This window comes from Carcharhinus amblyrhynchos, chromosome 8 (assembly GCF_965287045.1).
Source record: "Carcharhinus amblyrhynchos chromosome 8, sCarAmb.v2.hapA, whole genome shotgun sequence".
NCBI lineage: Eukaryota > Metazoa > Chordata > Chondrichthyes > Carcharhiniformes > Carcharhinidae > Carcharhinus > Carcharhinus amblyrhynchos.
In genome coordinates, this window is record NC_137331.1 from 114,781,517 (window position 1) to 114,804,168 (window position 22,652).

The 22,652-nt window shown below is 44.6% G+C and overlaps 1 protein-coding gene across 1 annotated transcript in view; it reads left to right on the plus strand.

Moving 5' to 3' along the window:
- The first annotated feature begins 756 nt into the window (after window positions 1-756).
- The window catches only part of LOC145346847 (inositol monophosphatase 2-like), a 45,985-nt gene continuing 24,089 nt past the window's right edge, over window positions 757-22,652 (plus strand). The window contains exons 1-4 of the mRNA XM_080194675.1: window positions 757-978; window positions 8,821-8,954; window positions 18,520-18,624; window positions 21,926-21,971. Of these exons, the coding sequence (XP_080050801.1) occupies window positions 892-978; window positions 8,821-8,954; window positions 18,520-18,624; window positions 21,926-21,971 (372 nt within the window). The 5' untranslated portion in view covers window positions 757-891. The remainder of the gene's footprint in view (window positions 979-8,820; window positions 8,955-18,519; window positions 18,625-21,925; window positions 21,972-22,652) is intronic.

Consider the following 22,652-nt stretch of genomic DNA (forward strand, 5'->3'; position numbering starts at 1 on the left):
TGCTGCCTCACAGTGCCAGGGACCCGGGTTCGATCCCTGGTTTGGGTCACTGTCTGTGCAGAGTCTACACATTCAACTCTGGCAAAGGGTCATCCTGATTCGAAACATTGGCTCTGTTCTCTCTCCACAGATACTGTCAGACCTGCTGAGATTTTCCAGCAATTTTCTGTTTTTGCTGTACATTCTCCCCATGCCTGTGTGAGTTCAGCTGGGTGCATTGGTTTCCTCCCACAGTCCAAAAGATATGCTGGTAGGTGCAATGGCCATGCTAAATTCTCCCTCAGTGTACACAAACAGGCGCTGGAGTGTGGTGGCTAGGGGATTTTCATTGTAATTTAGTTGCAGTGTTAATGTAAGCCTACTCTGGGGTGGCAGAGTGGTTAGCACTGCTGCCTCACAGCACCAGGGACCCAGGTTCGATTCCCAGCTTGTGACACTGTGCGGAGTCTGCACATTCTCCCCATGTCTGCATGGGTTTCCTCTGGGTGCTCCTGTTTCCTCCCACAGTCTGAAAGATATGCTGGTTCGATGCATTGGTCCGAACAGGCGCCAGAGTGTGGCGACTAGGGGAATTTCACAAAAACTCTATTGCAGTGTTGAAGTAAAAGTCTTGCTTGTGACTAATCAATAAACTTTGTGACACTAACAAATAAGCTGTAAGTCCTCCCCTTTGCACCTTTATCAGGGCATGCTGGCAAATGCAAAAGGTGTTTTGGAAATAATTGGGAGTGAGGGCGAACAGCACACAGGCTGTGTCGGAAGCTGTTAACTGTGGTGAGTGAGTGTACAGGCTGATAACTGGGATCCACACTAGAGAGCAGCAGAGAGAGAGAGAGAGACCTGGGTCAGATACTCACTCTGACCGAAAAGTGGAGGCGAAGGAGAAAGGCGATGGCTGGTTCGGGAGACGGGAGCAGCCAGCAGCCGCTGCAGGAGTGCTTGGAAGCGGCAGTCCAGGTGGCTCTGGATGCCGGGCAGGTGAGTGAGCCACTGCGCGGAGATAAGGCAGAGTGATAGTAACTCAGTGTGGATAGAGCCAGAGCTGACAGTATCTCTGTGCGAACCAGCTTTCCCCAGCAGCAGGCCGATCGCAAGGCAAGGCAGGAGATGTCTCCTTGGTTGGTTGGTTGGCACCCTGACTCCTGGGGCAAGTGGATAAGACTCTCTTTCTCTCTGAGGGGACAGGGGGAGGGGGGTCTGCTGCGGGAGGGCGGGGGCGATCTTCAGTCTTTACACTTCTCCACCACGTCCAGGAATGAAATAAAGCGCCAATGTTGGCATCTGGCCAAATTTTTCTGATCTATGAATGCTCAGTTTAAAGGAGAACTCGGATTTTAACACAAGGTATGGTATGTGTAAGCAGGCCAGGAAGGGAGGGTTTATTGAAGGAAGTAGAATTGGTGTGGCAGCAAGGTTTGACATTCAGAAACAGTTACTCTTGGTGCTGATGAGGTTTCTGTGAATATTAAACGCTGTGTTGAGGTCTGCAGCTGATCCTGGTGTCTGCTCCCCCGGCCACCCCCCCCCCAATATAATTATAGATTATTTCAACAGGAAGGAAGTAGAACCACCAGGTGTCTTTAAAAAAAAAGACACACCCTGGGGGTGCCACAACCTAGTTCCAGGAGCTCATAAAACCTGGTCAAAGCTTGAGTGCTTTCTGAATGTCAGGGAGACCTTGAGATGAAACTGCAGCCTGTTGTTGTAACTGATATACCATCACATCCTGCTGACATTTAGAAAGGTTGCATAAGTGTTCCTAATTCAAGTGTGGAAGGGGATTAGACCCGCCACTTGGCAAGTCTCCACTTTATAAAAATTGTATCAAGGTTCTGAGGAAGGTGCATAACAAGATTGCAAAGATAACATTAGAATTGAGAGGTGCATAGCGGTCAGGAAGGACCGGCAGGCTGTATAGACAAGGCTGAGAGAGAGGCGACCTGCTCGAGGCCTGTGTAAGATTAGGATAGGGCTCTGCTAAGGTCAGCGCAGAGGAAATGTTTTCACTTGTGTGAATGCCTCTTAGTGCTCCAAGAATATAAGATAGTCACTGCAAAATCAGGAGAGTGGTTAGATTGAAGATTTTACCACCAACAGGAGTAGTTAAATTACATGCGTTTGAGGGGAAGCTACATGAGTGTGATAGAGAAAGGTTTTACTGGCAGTGTACTGATGAAGGGTTGTATGGTGGCCTCTCAGCGCAGAGACCCAGGTTCAATTCCAGCCTGTGTGGAGTTTGCACATTCTCCCTGTATTTAGTTGATTTGGTTTGATTTATTATTGTCACATATATTAGTATACAGTGAAAAGTTTTGTTTCCTGCACGCTATACAGACACACCTGTACATGGAGAAGGAAACGAGACGGTGCAGAATGTAGTGTTACAGTCATAGCTAGGATGTAGAGAAAGATCAACTTAATATGAGGTCGATCCATTCAGAAATCTGATGGCAGCAGGGAAGAAGCTGTTCTTGAGTCGGTTGGTATGTGATGTCAGAGTTTTATATCTTTTTCCTAATGGAAGACGGGGGAAGTGGGTATGTCTGGGGTGCGTGGGGCCTTTAATTATGCTGGCTGCTTTGCCGAGGCAGCGGGAAACGCAGACAGAGTCAGTGGATGGGAGACTGGTATAAGTGTAAAAGGAGTATATTAAGGGGCTGAGAACACAGCCTTGTGCAGCGCCGGTGTTGAGGATGATCGTGGAGGAGGTATTGCTGCCTATCCTTATTGATTGTGATCTGAGAGTTAGGAAGTTCAGGGTCCAGTCATAGAGGGAGGAGCCGAGCCCCAGGCCATGGAATTTGGAGATGAGTTTTGCATGAATAATGGGTGTTGAAGGCTGAGCTGTAGTCAATAAATAGAAGTTTGACAAAGGTGATCTTGTTATCTAAGTGTTCCAGAATTGAGTGTAGGGCCAGGGAGATGGCATCTGCTGTAGACCTGTTGCAATGATAGGTGAATTGTAGTGCATCCAGGCAATCTGGGAGGCCGGAGTTAATTTGTGCCATGACTAACCTTTCGAAACACTTCACAATGATGGATGTCATGGATGGATGTGGATTTCCTTCTACAGTCCAAGGATATATACGTTAGGAGGATTGGCCATGGTAAATGAACAGGGTTATGGGAGTAGGGCAATGGGTGGGACCTGAGCAAAATGCTCTCCCTGAGAGTTGGGGTAGATATGATGGGCCAAATGGCCTCCTTCTGCTGTGAAGAGTCTATAAACTGGTAGGAACTTTCCAGCTGTTCATGTCAGCGGGATCTTCCAGTTTCACCGACAGTGCACCCCACTGCGGATTTCCCAGGAGCGTGGGGTGGATTCAGTGGGAAATCCCCTCGACAGTGGTGAGCCCGGAACATCCCACTGCTGGCAGATCCCTTGCTGTACGTGATTTGACATTGAACTATAGCAAAATATATAATTTGCAACTTCTTAAAAATCTATGTATATCTGTGAAAATATAGGTGAGATGAGTATTGTATTAGAGTCAATATTCTCATGTTTGATGAATACTTTATGATTATTTAACTTTAATTGGCAGTCCTGTGACTCACATCTCTAAACAAAAAAAAAGCCAAGGTCATAAATGCAAAATGCTGCGGATGCTGGAATCTGAAACAAAAACAGAAAAATGCTAGAAAATCTCAGCAGGTCTGACAGCATCTGTGGAGAGAGAATAGAGCCAATGTTTCAAGTCTGGATGACCCTTTGTCAGAGCCCAAAAGCTACGGTCAATTGAGCCAGTCTGGAACATGACTTTTTTTTAATTTATTCGTGGGACATGGGTGCCACTGGCTGGCCAGCATTTTTGTTTTTGTTCACTTTATTCCAATCCAATCAAGTCAAATTAAAGCCAATTCAGAGTCCCAACAAGTTGGGACATTCCCAATCCAAGCTGACAAGACAGGGCTCTCACCTCCTGTCTTGGGCTTGACCTAGCCAAAAGGCCGAGATGCCGCTTTAAAAAATTGCTTCAAATGAAGCTGAAATGTAACCTAATGACTCCAACCAAGTGCAGCATGTCAATACTACACTTGATCTTGGCCATTAGCCTGCAGAAATTGGAATGACATCCAGTTTCTGGGGCATGGTACACCACAGCATTTATTGCCCATCCCTAGTTGCCCTTGAGAAGGTGAAAATGAGCTGCCTTCTTGAAAAGCTGCAGTCTACGTGCTGTGGGTTGTTCAACGGTAACGTCAGATGGGATTGTAACAGCATGCTGGCTATGCAACCACTTGTGAATTTACACCTGCCACTGCCCAGATATTTACTGAAACTGAAATACGATTGTTCTGCTGTCCACCCCCCAGTGCTCCCACTCAGTGTCAGTGAGCCTGAAGGAGAGATGCAGAGGGACCAATTTATCACAAGCAGCAATGAGCAGCCACCATCCATCTCCCATTGTGTAACAAAGCGATGACTTGCTTGAATAACTTGTGCAGACAATTGTTTTGTATTGTTTATGGGGTTACAATTGTATTGTTTATAGGGTTGCATGATCGAAACTAATTTCAAATGTTTTTAAGCTTGTTTATTAGTGTCACAAGTAGGCTTACATTAACACTGCAATGAGGTTACTGTGAAAATCCCCCAGTTACCATGCCTATTCGGGTACACTGAGGGAGAATTTATCATGGCCAATGCATGTAACCAGCATGTCTTTCAGACTGTGAGAGGAAACCAGAGCACTTGGAGGAAACCCACACGGACACGGAGAGAACATGCAAACTCCACACAGACAGTCACCCAAGTGGGGAATCGAACCCGGCTCCCTGGAGCTGTGAGGCAGTAGTGCTAAGCTCTGTAGCCCCAGATAATGGTGCTAATTTGTCTGTAGCTGCAAAGATTCGTCTCCACAGAAATTTGGTCACAATTCCAACTGGTATCCAGAAACTTTCAGCCTCCATTTTTACCTTCAAATAACCTTGAGCGAGAACCCACTCAAGTCTGCAATGCTTGCACTTTCAAAGTACAGATTTGAACACAATTTGTTTTCTTATTATTATTTTGTTGACTCAAGTGCATGTTTCATCTCCAGAATTCATCTTTTTGTGCTGCAGGGAATGAGTTTACGTTTCAGGATGAATAAGCATTTATCTGTTTTCAGCTTCTTTCTATTGGTTATTACTAAAAGTCTCTCAAAGGGTTTTAAAATACTTCCTCCAAATATACATCTTACTCTGAAGAGCTGAGAGGTGAGGGAAAGGTTATCACACCACCGTAAGTCCTCTGTCCAAAACTAGTGACACTCGTCATTAAAATCACTCCTACAGCAAATCATGGCCCAATATTTTCTGTAAAAAGTCTGACAACACCAGGTTTTAGTCCAACCAATTTATTTGATAGTAAACTCACAAGCCTTCGGGTTAGTCCCTTCGTCAGGTGAATGGAGAGTTCTGGCAACTCTCCATTCCAGAACTCTCCATTCACCTGACGAAGGGACTAACCCGAAAACTTGTGAGTTTACTATCAAATAAATTGGTTGGACTAAAACCTGGTGTTGTCAGACTTTTTACTGTGTTTACCCCAGTCCAACGCCAGCATATCCACATCACCAATATTTTCTGACAGATAAGCAACTACCATAGTCCAGATTTTGCGTCAGCATGACATTTAACAGAATGTTAGATCGGTTTCCCCTCCCATGTTTGGGTTTTTTTTAAGCAAAAACAGAAAATGCTGGAAAATCTCAGCAGGTCTAACACAGAGAGGAAATATACAGTAAATGGCACAACCCTTAAGAGTATTGATAGACAAAGGGATCTGGGTGTACAGGTAGACAGGCCGGTGAAGGTGGCAATGCAGGTGGAGAAGGTGGTCAAGAAGGCCCATGCTTGCCTTGATCAGCCAGGGTACTGAGTTTAAAAATTGGCAAGTCATGTTGCAGCTTTATAGAACCTTAGTTAGGTCGCACTTGGAATATAGTGTTCAATTCTGGTCGTCACACTACCAGAAGGATGTGGAGGCTTTGGAGAGGGTACAGAAAAGATTTACCAGGATGTTGCCTGGTATGGAAGGTATTAGCCATAAGGAGAGGTTGGAGAAACTTGGTTTGTTCTCACTGGAATCACTGGATTATGAGAGGCATGGACAGAGTGGATAGTCAGAAGCTTGTTCCCAGGATGGAAGAGTCAATTACTAGGGAGCATAGGTTTAAGGTGCGAGGGGCAAGGTTTAAAGGAGATGTACAGATTTTTTACACAGAGAGTGGTGGATGCCTGGAACTCGTTGCCAGGGGAGGTAGTGGAAGCAGATGTGGTAGTGACTTTTAAGGGGCGACTTGACAAGTACATGAATAGGATGGGAATTGAGGGATATGGCCCCCGGAAGGGTAGGGGGTTTTAGTCAAGTCGGGCAGCATGGTAGATGGTCGGTGCAGGCTTGGAGGGCTGAAGGGCCTCTTCCTGTGCTGTAATTTTCTTTATTCTTTGTCTGACAGCATTTGTGGAGAGAGAATAGAACCAGTGATTCGAGTCAGGATTCGGGTCATTCAGACTCGAAACATTGGCTCTATTCTCTCCCTACAGATGTTGTCAGATCTGCTGAGATTTTCCAGCGTTTTCTGTTTCTGTTTCAGTATTTTGCTTTTATCTTTGGGTTTTTTAAAAAAACTTTTTACAAACAAAGTTGGTGAAAGTGCAAACCTACACTGGGTGGCACCCTGGCACAGTGGTTAGCACTGCTGCCTCATAGCACCAGGGACCACGGTTCAATTCCAGCCTCGGGTAACTGCCTCTGTGAAGTTTGTACATTCTTCCCGTGTCTGCGTGGGTTTCTTCCAGGTGCGCCAGTTTCTTCCCACACTGCAAAGATGTCACATTAGGTTGATTGGCCACGCTAAATTGCTCCTTTAGTGTCAGGGGGATGAACAGGGTAAATGTATGGAGTTGTGGGGATAAGGCCTGGGGAGGGATTCTGTGATACAATGACATAGTGAAGATTGTGAAGGACAGAGAAGAAAGTGCAAATTAGACGTGAATTTGATGTTAAATCAGGTACATAAAGAAACAGAGGGAAAGAAGGATTTTGTTGAGAACATGGCAGGGCGGAGGAGGCTAGAGATAGAAAAGAAAGGTTTTTTCACTTACCACTTTAACTTTAACAATCTCCATCAGCAATTAAAACCTGATAGGTTGTAAGTCATTTTCCATGCTAGAGAAGATTGAGCAATGTTAATTAACACTTGTCATCAAAAGGGTACTTTTAAAAAGGTGATACAGTGGCTAGCAATGCTGCCTCACAGCGCCAGGGACTTGGGTTCAATTCCCGAATTGGGTCACTATCTATTTGGAATCTGCACCTTCTCCCTGTGTCTGTGTAGGTTTCCTCTGGATGCTCCAGTTTCCTCCCATACTCCAAAAGATGGGCTGGTTCGATGCATTGGCCAGGCTAAATTCTCCCTCAAAGTACCCGAACAGGCGCCAGAGTGTGGCAACAGGGGCATTTTCACAGTAACTTCATTGCAGTGTTAACGTAAGCTTACTTGTGACACTAAGAAATAAATTTTAAACTTTAAAACTGCGACTGAAATGGACAAGACTTTCTGAGATGAGATTAGTTTATATCTAAAGTATTATTATTAAAAGCTTATTTATCAGTTACAAATAAGGTTTACATTAACACTGCAATGAAGTTACTGTGAAATTCCCCTAGTCGTCACAGTCGGGCACCTGTTCAAGTCAATGCAACTAACCATCACGTCTTTCAGAATGTGGGCGGAAACCGGAGGAAACCCACACAGACACGGGGAAAATGTGCAAACTCCACACAAGCTGGGAATTGAACCCAGGTCCCTGGTGCTGTGGAGCGGCAGTGCTAACCACTGTGCCATTCTGCCGCCCCACATAACCATCTACCGTGTAAGTGCAGCAACTTCACACGATTCAACACCTTAATGTTGAATGTGAAAGCGAGATCCATTTTTCTGTGAAGCTAAAGGTGGAAGAGTGCGTACCAGACTGGAGCCTTTAGATTTCCATGTTTAACCTTGCATTTGCCTGAAAGTCAGTGTAACTGTGCATGAGTAACAGCAACTGTCATTGCTGTGCTCTTTTTCCACAAAATGTGACCCAATTGCAGCTGCTTCATACCACCCTGCGTCTCTACTTTCTCCTTTGATTGTTGCATGGGTTTTTGATATGTTGGGATCCATGTGTTTTCTTGAGTGAGTAGGTTCAAAGAATAAAGAATGGTACCACACAGGAACAGGCCCTTCGGCCCACCAAGCCTGGGCTGATCATGATGCCTGCCTAAACTAAAACCGTATGCACTTACAGAGTCCATATCCTTCCATTCCCATCCTATTCATTTCAAACCGGCCTGGGAGTCAGTCAAGAACTGCCTTATTCTATTCTAAGACCTGTCACTCTCGGCAACCTAATGTTGAGTGCCTGGTGCCTACAAGAGAAATTATATGAATGCATGAGAATCTGTGGTACAGTGGTTAGCACAGCGCCAAGGACCCAGGTTCAATACCCGGTTTGGGTCACAGTCTATGCGGAGTCTGCACATTCTCCCCATTATGCGTGGGTTTCCTCCGGGTGTTCCTGTTTCCTCCCAAAAGATGTGCTGGTTAGGTGCATTGGCCGTGCTAAATTCTCCCTTCGTGTACCTGAACAGGCGCCGGAGTGTGGCAGCAAGGGGATTTTCACAGTAACTTCATTGCAGTGTTAATGTAAGCCTACTTGTGACACTAATAAATAAACTTCAGGGGTGGGGGAGGACTGGAATAGGAGGAATTGAGCAAATGTAACTGAATGTAACAGTACCGAAAAGGGCCTACAACAATGTTCATCTGTTATCTTTCTTCATAGATAATCAGGGAAGCATTAAGGATTGAAAAGCGAGTCCAAACAAAATCCTCAGCAGCAGACCTCGTAACAGAGACAGACCAACTTGTTGAAAAGCTCATCATCTCCACTCTAAGCAAAAAATTTCCTTCGCACAGGTAGGTGGTTTTGAATGGCAGATGCATATTCCATCAATATTATAATTTAATAACTTCCCCACTTAGATACAGATCACCGTTCTTTACCAATAGAAATTACACAATATCCTGCCTTCACCCATGAAGACAAGTGGTTGGTAAATTTGAAAATAATAGAGGTGGTTACCAAATTTTTTTATATTCATCCATGGGATGTAGACACCGCTGGCTGGGCCTGTGTTTGTTGCCCATCCCTAATTACCCTTGAACTGACTGGCTTATAGGCCATTTCAGAAGCAGTCAAGGGTCAACCACAATGCTGCTGTGGGCCTGAAGTCACATGTAGGCCAGGTTGGGTAAGGATGGCAGATTTCCTTTCTTAAAGGGCATTAATGAACCAAATGGGTTTTTACAACAGTGGTTTCATGGTCATTAGACTTTTGATTCCAGAGTTTTTTTTTACTGTATTTAAATTTTGCTATCTGCCATGGTGAGATTCGACCCTGGTTCCCAAAGCATTACTCTGGGTTTCTGGATTACTAGTCCAGTGACAATACCACTATGCCACTGTCTCCCCTTGGGGCGATGCTGTGCCTCATTTCATGCTTCTATCCTGTACTTGATGGATAAAGGCACCACAGTGAACAGAATTGGTGAAAACAAGTTATCTGAAGTGATTGCATAACATGTTTAAAGCCAATAGAGTAAAGTTTTAGGGCCATTTTGGCTGCTTGGTGTTAGATTCAACAAGCGAAAATCGAAGTGGCCAATCCCAAATTGGGCTTTGACGAAGGGTCATCCAGACTCGAAACATTGGCTCTATTCTCTCTCCATAGATGCTGTCAGACCCTTCTGGGATTTTCCAGCATCCGCTGTATTTTGCCTTTAACTAAATTGGAGTGGAATGGTTTAGTTAGTGGCACAATGCTAGCATCACAGAGTAAGTAGACTTGGGTATGGACTTAAGTGTTGCATTTATGTATTATGCTGCTGGCTATAAAGTCTTAAAAGGCTTGTCGAGGTAAATGCTGAGAGGGTGTTTTCCCTCGGGGGGAATGCAGGACGAGAGGGCATAGGCTCAGAATGAAGGAGTGCAATTCAAGACTGAGATTTGAAAGTCTTTGGAGTCCCTTGCCACAGAGAGCTGAGGGGGCAGATTCCTTATGTGTATTTAAGGCTGAGATGGATAAGATTTTTGATCAGTAAGGGAATCAAGAGTTATAGGGAAAGGGCAGGCAAGTGGACATGAGGAATGTCGGATCAGCATGATCCTATTGAATGGCAGAACAGGATTGAGGGGCTGAACGGCCTATGCCTCTTCTATTTCTTATGGTCTTAACTAGTTTGTATTTTGTTACAGCAATTTGGGAGCTTTCATGTTGATCTATTACATAAAACAGAGAAACGTAATGGCACAGAAGGAGGCCATTCAATCCATCATGTCTGTGCTGGCCAAAAGAAAGGGATCCAGCTCAACCCCACTTTCCAGCTCTTTGGTCCATAGGTTGCCGTAGTCAAGGGCATTACCAAATCTCTATGTAAATGCAATAAGAGTTTCTGCCTTTGACACACATTCAGGAAGTGAGTTCCAGACTCTGACTGCGCTCTGGGTAAAAAAAAAGTCCTCAATTCCCCTCCAGTTCTTTGTCAATTATCTTAAATTTGTGGTCTCTGGTTATTAATCTCTGTTAAGGTCCTTCCTATCCACCCTGTATACTGCCCTCATAACTTTGTACACCTCAAATCTCCCATTAGCCTTCTCTGTTCCAAAGACAATAAGCCTAGCCTATCCAGTCTTTCTTTGTAGGCAACATCTTCATTGACCTCTGTTGTACGCTTTCGCGTGAGATCACCTCCTTCTTTCAATGCAGTGACCAAAACTGTATGTAATAATCCAGTAGCAGCCTCTATGCTTAGTTTAATAAAGGAATGTATCCAGTATCCTTTTATTTACATTTCTACTGTCTTGTTATCTTTTGGGGGATCTGTGGAGTACACTCCAATGTCCCTTTGCTCCTCCACTTTTCTCAGTATCCCACTATTTATTGTGTATTTGCTTGCCTTTTTTTTTTACTGGGGCAGCATGGTGGCACAGTGGTTAGCAGTGTTGCCTTACAGCACCAGAGACCCGGGTTCAGTTCCCGGCTTGGGTCACTGTCTGTGCAGAGTCTGCATGTTCTCCCCGTGTCTGACTGGGTTTCCTCCGGGTGCTCTGGTTTCCTCCCACAGTCTAAAAAACATGCTGGTTAGGTACATTGGCTGTGCTGAATTCTCTCTCAATGTACCTGAACAGGCACCAGAGTGTGGCAACGAGGGGATTTTCACAGTAACTTCATTACAGCATTAATGCTAGCCTAGTTGTAACAATAATAAATAAACTTTAATAAAAAAACTTCCCAAAGATTGAATTTCTTTAACCACTTTTCCACCCACTTAACTGGCCCATTGATAAGTTTTTGGAGTTTACGGTATGCTTCTTGCAATAATTGGTTTTGTGGTTGATAGTATCAGTTGCAAAATGCTCCACCACCACAAGGGACTTAGCACAGAGCCTTGCAAAACCCTGCCGGAAACAGCCTTCCAGTCATACAAAACACGCATTGATTATAATATCTCTTTGTTTCCTGCCCCTGATTCTGTGCCTGTTTTGGGTCTAACTTGCCACGTTCCTCTGGATCCCGTGAACGTGAATTTTCTGATCTGTCTAGAACAAAGACAATTACAGCACAGGAATAGGCCCTTCAGCCCTCCAAGCCTGCACTGACCATGCTGCCTGACTGGACTAAAATCCCCTTCACTTCCAGGGACTATATCCCACTATTCCCACCCTATTCATGTACTTGTCAAGACACCCTTAATAGTCACTACTGTATCAGCTTGTATCAGCTTCCACTACCTCACCCAGCAACGAGTTCCAAGCACCCACTACTCTCTGTGGAAAAAATCTGCCTTGTACATCTCCTTTAAACCTTGCCCCTCGCACCATAAACTGTGTCCCCTAGAAATTGACTCTTCCACCCTTGGGAAAAACTTCTGACTGACCACTCTGTCCATGCCTCTCATGATCTTGTAGACTTCTATCAGGTCTCCTCTCAACCTCCATCACTCCAGTGAGAGCAAACCAAATTTGTCCAACCTCTCTTCATAGCTAATGCCCTCCATATCAGACAACATCCTGGTAAATCTTCTCTGTACCCTCTTCAAAGCCTCCACATCCTACTGGTAGTGTGGCAACCAGATTTGAACATTATATTCCAAGTGTGGCCTCACTAAGGTTCTATAAAGCTGCAACATGACTTGCTAATTTTTAAACTCAATACCCCAGCCATTGAAGATAAGCATGCCTAATGCCTTCTTGACTACCTTCTCCACCTGCATTGCCACTTTCAGTGACCCGTCTACCTGTACACCCAGATACGCCTCTTAGGGGTTCTACCATTTACTGTATATTTCCTATCTGTATTTGACCTTCCAAAAAGCATTACCTCACATTTATCCAGATTAAACTCCATCTGCCATCTCTCTACCCTGTGGAATCTTTTCCTCTACCCCACTCCATGCACAATGGCCTTCTGTTTTTCGATTATGGGATTCTGCAGCTTCACATTGCTGTGGCCTTGTGATCTTGATCTTAATTAGAAAGAAAATTAATTCTCCCCTCCATCACCTCCCCTACCACCCCCCCCCCCGCCCCCAACAACCTCCTGAAAGCAGTGACCCACGTGGTGAAGCAAAAATTTGCAAGTCACACTTACACCTATATACAGCCTCCCATCCATTGACTCCGTCTACACTTCCCGCTGCTCAGAAAAGCAGCCAGCATAGTCAGGGACCTCATGAACCCTGGACATTCTCTCTTCCACCTTCTTCCTTCAGGAAAAAGATGCAAAAGTCTTAGATCACGTACCATTCGACTAAAGAACAGCTTCTTCCCTGCTGCCATCAAACTTTTGCATGGATCTACCTTATATTCAGTTGATCTTTCTCTACACCCTAGCTATGACTGTAACACTATATTCTGCACCCTTTCCTTTTCTTGTCCCCTATGGGTGGCCCTAATCTCACAGCAACTTCATTGTAGTGTAAATGTAAGCCTACTTGTGACACTAATAAATAAACTAAACTAAAAAAAGCAATATATTCTATGAACGGTATGTTTTGTCTATATAACGCACAAGAAACAATACTTTTCATTGTATCTTAATACATGTGACAATAATAAATCAAATTTTTAAAAAATGAATGATCTCCCACTGAATTTTCCCTCCAGTATAGGTAGCCTCCACCACTTCAACAGGCAGAGAATTCCAGAGACTCATCACCCTTTGAGTGAAGAATTCATATTGGGGAATAGTGAAACGGTAGAGAAGTTAAATGATTACTATCTGCCTGCTTTCACAAAGGAAGATACAATAAATCTACCAGATGTAGCAATAGATAGAATGAGGAGTTGAAGGAAGTTAGTGTATGTAAGAAGTTTGTACTGGATAAATGAATGGGACTGTAAGTTGACAAGTCCCTGGGATCTGTCATTATGTATCCCAGTGCTGAAAGAGGTTGCTGCAGAGATAGTGGATGCATTATTGAACATCTTCCCCTCTATACTCTATGAACGGTATGCTTTGTCTGTATAGTGCGCAGGAAACAATACTTTTCGTTGTATATTAGTACATGTGACAATAATAAATCAAATCAAGCCACTTCTTTAAATACTTTGGGATGAAGATTATCAGGACCTGATGGATCAGATGGATTTATCCACCTTCAACTATAACTTTCCCCAAAACCATTTCTCTACATCTTTCCTTCTCTATGAACGGCATGCTTTGTCTCTATAGCACACGAGAAACAATACTTTTCAGTGAATGTTAATACATAAATCAAATCAAAAATGTGCAGCCATAGAGGATATAGGTAAAGATTGTAAATTACTGGGGTTACTCAATGAACAACATAGTGTAGCCTACCTCACGATCAAACTAGAATCAGGGTGGGGCTTTGAAAAATGTATAGCTGGTGAAATCTTATTACCATTGCTTCAGAAATGACAGTTTAAGTTCAGAGACATGTTCTGACCTGACGTCAGAAGTGTAAGGCTCCTTACAGGTTACAGTTTTGCAATACTTTGCCCTCGTGCCTTATAAAGTAAATCTTCATTATGGGGTCAAACTGAATATGAAAAATAATCTAATAAACTGTCTGAACATGTCATAAACAGAAGAAGAGTTCATGCAAGTTTGATTTTGGTTTGATTCATTGTCAGATGTATTGGTACACAGTGAGAAGTATTGTTTCTTGTGTGCTATACAAAGCATACTGTACATAGAGAAAGAATGGAGAAAGTGCAGAATGTAATGTTACAGTCATAACTAGGGTGTAGAGAAAGATCAACTTAGTGCGCGGTAGGTCCAATCAAAAGTCTGAAGGCAGCAGGGAAGAAGCTGTTCTTGAGTCGGTTGGTACTCTCTGATTTTTTGTACTTTTTTCTGACGAAGGTGGAAGAGAGAATGTCCGGAGTGCGTGGGGCCCTTAATTGTGCTGGCTGCTTTGCCAAGGCAGTGGGAAATGTAGACAGTGTCAATGGGTGGGAGGCTGGTTTGAGTGATGGACTGGGTTTCATTCACGAATTTTTGTAGTTCCTTGCGGTCTTGGGCAGAGCAGGAGTCATACCAAGCTGTGATACAACCGGAAAGAATGCTTTCTACGGTGCATCTGTAAAAGTTGCTGAGATTCGTAATGGACATACCAAATTTCCTTAGCCTCCTTTGTCCAGGTTAGCTGGATTGGCCATGCTAAATTGCCCCTTAGTGTCGGGGCATTAGCTAGGGTAAATGCATGCAGTTATGGGGATAGGGCCTGGGTGGAATTGTGGTCGGTGCAGACTCGATGGACCAAATGGCTTCCTTTTGCACTCTAGGATTCTATGATTTGATGACTCCTGAGATATTAAAGGCATTAGTGGACTTTATTAACTAAAGTGTCAGCATGGGAGGACCAGGACAGGTTGTTGGTCTAGACACCTAAAAACGTGATGCTCTCAACCATTTTTACTTCATCCCCGTTGATGCAGACAGAGGCATGTTCTCCACCACATTCCCTGAAGTTGATGACTATCTTCTTCGATTTGTTGACATTGAGGGAGAGATTATTGTCGCTGCACCAGTTCGCCAGTTCTCTATCTCTTTCCTGTACTCTATTTCATCATTATTTGACATCAGACCCACTATAGTGGAATCATCAGCAACCTTGAAAATCGAATTGGAGGGGAATTTGGCCGCACAGTCATAGGTGTATATGGTGTATAGTAGGGGGCTGAGAACACAGCTTTGTGGGGCACCGGTATTGAGGATGATTGTGGAGTAGGTGTTGTTGCCTATCCTTACTGATTGTGGTCCATGGGTTAGGAAGTTCAGGATCTAGTCTCAGAGACAGGAGTTGAGGCCCAGGCCACTGAGTTTGGAGATGAGTTTCGTAGGAATAATGGTGTTGAAGGCTGAGCTGTAGTCGATAAATAGGAGTCTGACATAGCTGTCTTTGTTATCTAGATGTTCCAGGGTTGACTGCAGGGCCAGGGAGATGACGTCTGCTGCAGCAGTAGGAAACTGTAATGGATCCAAGTTGTCTGGGAGGCTGGAATTGATTTGTGCCGTGATTAACTTTTCGAAGCACTTCATAATGATGGATGTCAGAGTCGCTGGTTGATAATCATTAAGACATGCTGCTTGGTTTTTCTGTGGTACCAAGATGATGGTCATCTTCTTGAAGCAGATAGGGACCTCAGATTGTTGTAAAGAGAGGTTGAAGATGTCTGAGAATACCCCCGCCAGCTGATCCACACAGGATATAAGTGCTCATCCGGGTACTCCATCTGGGCCAGTTGCTTTCCGTGGGTTGACCTTTGAGAAAGCTGCTCTGACGTCAGCAATGGTGACCCCAGATACAGGTTCATCCAGGGCTTCCAGGGTGGAGGGCATGTTCGCGCTGACGTCTTGCTCAAAACGGGCATAGAATGCATTGAGCTCATCAGGGAGGGGTGCATTGGAGCTGGCAATTTTACATGCCTTCATCTTGTAGCCTATAATGTCTTGCAGACCTTGCCATAGTCAGTGGGGTCTGTGTGGCTAGCCTGGGACTCTAGCTTGGTCTGGTATTGTTTCTTGACATCTTTGATGGATCTCTTTAGATCATACCTGGCTTTCTTGTGTAGGGTAGGATTGTCTGACTTAAACGCCTCAGACCTGGACTTCAGCAAGTTGTAGATATCATTGGTTTCCAATTGGGGAACACATGGATTTGCTTCTTTGGCACACAGTCTTCTACACACTAACTTATGAAGTCAGCGTGCCACTAGCCGAGTCACTATCACAAAACTTTCAAGTGCTGTATTGTTAAATTTTCATTCAAGTAACCTGGTTTAAAATATTTGTAAATAACTTTGGTAAATTATACTGAAGCATTTAACAGTTTCATTAGTGTACATGAGTCAGTTTCTTAGAAAGTTAGGTACTTCTTTTGTTATGACTAATTTTTAAGTGTGCAGGGTGGGCTGGTTTGACCAGTTTTTTGCATGCGAGGCCTGATCCAGCAAATTCAGTCTTAAATCAGTGGAAAATGTGTATGTAAGTAGATTTAGGCATTACTCGCATTTAAAACTCGCAAATCTTTTACACTGGCTCAGGCGATTCCTCCCAGATTGCACTGATTGACGTAAATCAGCAGAGATTCAGGCTCACTCTATTTGGAAAGTGTGGGCGCTGCTTATTGAACTTTCAAACCATCAGAGCTTTGATCGGGTAGAACCCAACCAAAGCAAGTAAATGCAGAGCTATTTGCTGCAAAATGGTCCAATGCTTATCTGTTTGTCTCAAAGTTATAGTTGTGGGATTAGCACAGTCCGAATGCACGCTCCTTCCAAAATGTATTTTCCTGTCATAACAGTAGGTGGTTGTTACAGAGTTTTACCTGAATATTCCTGGCTTAATTGTTGAGACACAGCTTTGTTTAAAACCAATAAGCAAATTATGCATTGTTCATGTTCTGTTCTTATCTAAGGATAATCTTATCATAAAATCCCTACAGTGCAAAAGAGGCCATTCGGCCCATTGAGTCCACACCTGACAGGGCATTGTACCCAGGTCCTCTTCCCTGCCCTGTCCCTGTAACCCCACACATTTACCATGGCTAATCCGTCTAATCTCCCCATCTTGGGACACCACGGGGCAATTTAGCGTGGCCAATCCGCCTCACCCCCAGATCACATGTTTTAACTTCAATATTGAATCCCTGTATCATACCTACAAACTTTACACAAAGCAGGGTGGAACGATGCAGAGATACTTCAGTATGATTTGGACAGACTGAGTCATTGGGCAAGTGCATGGCAGATGCAGTATAAATGTGGATAAATGTGAGGTTATCCACTTTGGTAGCAAAAACAAAAAGGCAGATTACTACAATCTGAATGGTTATAGATTGAGAGGAGAATGTTGAATGAAACCTGCGTGTCCTTGTACATGAGTTGCTGAAGGTAAGCGTGCAGATGCAGCAGGCGGTAAAGAAGGGAAATGGTAAGTTCCTTCATAGCGAGAGGATTGAGTACCTGGGCAGGGATGTGTTGTTGCAATTATACAGAGCCTTGCTGAGACCACACCTAGATACTGTATACAATTTTGGTCTCCTTATCTGAGGAAGGATGTTCTTGCTCTAAAGGGAGTGCAGAGAAAGTTACCAGACTGATTCCTGGGGTGATGGGACTGACGTATGAGGAGAGATTGAGTTCAATTATGACCTGAAGAATGAGGGAGGATCTGATAGAAACCGATAAAATTCTAACAGGATGAGATAGGGTAGATGCAGGAAGGATGTTCCCGATGGTGTGGCTGTCCAGACCCAGGGGTCAAAGCCTGAGGGTATAGAACAGACCATTTAGAACTGAGATGAGGCGAAACTTCATCACCCAGAGAGTGGTCAGCCTCTGGAATTTGATTTGATTTATTATTGACGCATGTATCACAGCTTGATTAATAAGGGGGTCAGGGGTTATGGGGAAAAGGCAGGAGAATGGGGATGAGTAAAACATCAGCCATGATTGAATGGCGGAGCAGACTCGATGGGCCGAGTGGCCTAATTCTGCTCCTATGTCTTATGGTCTTATGCGATTGGTTTGCAGTGAGAAGTATTGTTTCTTGCACAATTCACTACCACAAGACAACTGTTGAGACCAGAAGATTGAATAATTTCAAGAAGCAATTAGGTTTAGCACTAGGGGCGAGGGGAATCAAAGGATATGGGGGTGGAAGGTGGGATCAGGCTACTAAGTTGGATGATCAGCCATGATCATAATGGATGATGGAGCAAAACTGAATGACCTCCTCCTGCTCCTATTTCCGATGTTTTTATTCTGCTACAGTACAGATGAAAATTTATACTGCTAAAGGAAAATAAGAATGCAAAAAAAAATCATTAAAAATCTGAGCTTGGCATGAATTCCAGACTTTGATGACTCATTAACGATGGTGTTTGGAGTTTGTAGGTGAGTAACACGGTTGTTACCTTTCCTTTAGTTCACTGAGTTCTGTTGTTGCAGGTTTATTGGTGAAGAGTCCGTGGCAGCTGGAGAAAAGTGCATTCTGACTGATGATCCCACGTGGATAATTGACCCCATCGATGGAACGTGTAACTTCGTACACGGGTATGATCTCTGCTTCCAAAGATTATTTTCAGCCCTTCTCGAAGAAAGACAATCTCCTTGTATGCAACACTGCTTAAATTGTACAGGAATTATTACGTCATGACCTTAATTCCACTTAAACTCTTTGTTTTTGTCCGTTATCAGAGGAAATGTTTGCTTTTGAATGTTGGCAACAACAAATGCCAATTTTTTTTTTGCTTTTTTAATAGAGCTTACGTTGGCATAGTGGTAACACTGGACTAGTAATGCAGGCTAATGCACTGCGAATGGGGGGGTGGGGGTAGGGGGGGACACGGTGGCACAGTAGTTAGCACTGCTGCCTCACGGCACCAGAGACCCGGGTTCAATTCCAGCCTCGGGTGACTCATAGAATCATAGAATCCCTATGGTGCAGAAAGAGGCCATTTGGTCCATCAAGCCTGCATTGACAATAATCCAACCCAGGCCCTATTACTGTAACCCCACATGTTCACCCTGCTAATCCCTCTGACGCGAAGTGGCAATTTGGCATGGCCAGTCAATCTAACCCACACAACTTTGGAGTGTGGGGGAAACCAGAGCACCCGGAGGAAACCCATGCAGATATGGGTAGAATGTGCCAACTCCACACTGCCAATGACTCAAGGCCGGAATTGAGCCATGTCCCTGATGCTATAAGGCAGCAGTGCTAACCACTGTGCCGCTGTTGAATTCCACTACCGGCTGAGATCATTTAGGAAGGCCCTTCCTTCTCAACATTGCCCTTTGCCTGAGGTCAGGTTAAATAGAAACATAGAAACTAGAAGCAGGAGTAAGCCATTTGGCCCTTTGAGCCTGCTCCACCATTCATTATGATCATCAAATTCAGTATCCTGATTCCTCCCCCCCCTCCACTTCCTCCCATATCCCTTGATCCCTTTAGCCCCAAGAGCTATATCTAATTTCTTCTTAAAATTAGACAACATTTTGGCCTCAACTACTTTCTGTGGTAGTGAATTCCACACATTCACCACCCTCTGGGTGAGAAAATTTCTCCTCACCTTAGTTCTATAAGATTTACCCCTTCTCACCACCTGTCAGCTCTCTCCTCATCGTGATGGCAGCCTGTTGCCCTCTGGGACTCTGGTGACACTTTGATAATGACGTGTGTATAAAATGGCACTTCCATCTCCTTGGGAAAAGAATGGGCTTCATTTCTATCTGTCATGAAGATTGTTGAGTGATTATTACACTAATTATTATTTGTGGATACTTAAACAAAGCCAGGAAGAATATCAATGTCAAACACAGGAAGTTGATCCCCCACAAGCAATGAGGAAACAATTGCATCACTGAGTTAGTGTATTTATATAGCGCCTTTCAGCACCTTGGGACTTTCCAAACCACATTATAGTCAATAACGCACTCTAGAAGTGCAGTCACTTTTTTAATGTGTGAACTGTGGCAGCCAGTGTGCACAATGTGGTCCCACGCCTAGCAATGTGGTAATGACTGGATAATCTGTTTTGTGTTGTTGGCTAAGGGATAAGTACCATCCATGACATTGTGGAGAACTTCTGCTCTTCCAAAGTAGTGCCACGCGATCTTCAATGCTTCATTGAGTGAGCGCAGTGTCTCACCGGGAAGACAATATCTCAGGCAGTGCATCATTCCTGTGACCCTGCACCGGAGTGTCAGCATAGAACTAGTGCTCGGGGCACTGGAGTGGGGCTTGAACCTATGACTTACAATTGGGAGGGCACTATGGTCGGCATGGACCGGTTGGGCCGAAGGGCCTGTTCCCGTGCTGTATTGCCGTATGACTCTTTGGGCGGGATTTTACAGCCGCGCTCGTCCTGAACCAGAAAATCCTACCCAAGGTCCACACACCTTTCCATGGTTCAACCCTCACCCGCTCGGATTTCCATGCTGGGCGAGACAGTAAAATTCACCCCTCTGGCTATGTGACTTCTTTAAGTTTTTGTTTTGTTTATTTATTAGTGTCACAAGTAGGCTTAGATTAACACTGCAGTGAAGTTACTGTGAAAATCCCCTAGTTACCACACGCCAAAGCCTGTTTGGGTCAATGCATCTAACAGCGCGTCTTTCAGACTGTGGGAGGAAACCGGAGCACCCGGAGGAAACCCACGCAGACATGGGGACAACATGCAAACTCCATACAGACAGTGACCCAAGCCGGGAATTGAACCCGGGTCCCTGGTGCTGTGAGGCAGCAGTGCTAACCACTGTGCCACTGTGCTGCCCCAGGCATGAGAGTGCCATCAATTGAGCCTCAACTGACATTGTATTAAAAGGATTAAATTCTTATGCAGCTAGTGTCTGGGAAACAAGCTTGAGTGTTTTGAAGCTACATTTTCTTTGCAACTTTGTTGGTGGCAGTTTAATTACAGTCTGAAAACCGGCATTTCTATTGAGATGCGTTTCAGGACATCGGGATCTGTTAGATTTCCACACTGGGCCTCAGGATCTGTTAGATTTCCACACTGGGCCTCGGGATCTATTAGATTTCCACACTGGGCCTCAGGATCTATTAGATTTCCACACTGGGCCTCAGGATCTATTAGATTTCCACACTGGGCCTCAGGATCTATTAGATTTCCACACTGGGCCTCAGGATCTGTTAGATTTCCACACTGGGCCTCAGGATCTATTAGATTTCCACACTGGGCCTCAGGATCTGTTAGATTTCCACACTGGGCCTCAGGATCTGTTAGATTTCCACACTGGGCCTCAGGATCTGTTAGATTTCCACACTGGGCCTCAGGATCTGTTAGATTTCCACACTGGGCCTCAGGATCTGTTAGATTTCCACACTGGGCCTCGGGATCTGTTAGATTTCCACACTGGGCCTCAGGATCTGTTAGATTTCCACACTGGGCCTCGGGATCTGTTAGATTTCCACACTGGGCCTCGGGATCTGTTAGATTTCCACACTGAGCCTCAGGATCTGTTAGATTTCCACACTGGGCCTCGGGATCTATTAGATTTCCATACTGGGCCTTATGATCTGTTAGATTTCCACACTGGGCCTCAGGATCTGTTAGATTTCCACACTGGGCCTCGGGATCTATTAGATTTCCATACTGGGCCTTATGATCTGTTAGATTTCCACACTGGGCCTCAGGATCTGTTAGATTTCCACACTGCGCCTTGGGATCTGTTAGATTTCCACACTGAGCCTCGGGATCTATTAGATTTCCACACTGGGCCTCAGGATCTATTAGATTTCCACACTGGGCCACGCAATTGTTTTCTTTCTTTCAATTTCTGAAGTAACATTGCTACATCAAGCAGAATGATGACATTGACTTCTCTTTTTTAGAGCGCCGGTGGTGGCAGTTTCTATTGGACTTTCTGTCAAAAAAGAGGTAAAGATTATTGTGTGGCGAACCGGCCTCTGCCTTCACTGTGTCACAGTTTCATCAGTTTCCTTCCCCCTCCTCAATCTCCGCCTCTCCTTCAGAATTTAACTCTTTCCTGGGGTACATTTCTAGATTCACAGCCTAGCTGCCCCAAATAACTCGATTTATTGAGAATGGATGGTGATTGTCGCTGGGTCATTGGAACATCATTGGGGTGGCACGGTGGTTAGCACTGCTGCCTCACAGCGCCAGGGACCTCAGTCTGATTCCTGGCGTGGGTCACTGTCTGAGTTTGCACGTTCTCCCCGTGGGTTTCCTCCAGGTGGTCCGGTTTCCTCCCACAAGTTCAAAAATGTACAGATTAGATAGATTTTCCATGCTAAATTGCCCCTTAGTGTCAGGAGATTAGTTAGGGTAAATACATGGAGCAGTGAACCAGAGGGCACAACCTCAGGCTAAAGGGACGATCCTTTAAAACGGAGATGAGGAGGAGTTTCTTCAGCCAGAGAGTGGTGAATCTGTGGAACTCTTTGCCGCAGAAGGCTGTGGAGGCCAGATCATTGAGTGTCTTTAAGATAGAAATAGATAGGTTCTTGATTAATAAGGGGATCAGGGGTTATGGGGAAAAGGCAGGAGAACGGGGATGAGAGTAATATCAGCCATGATTGAATGGCTGAGCAGACTCGA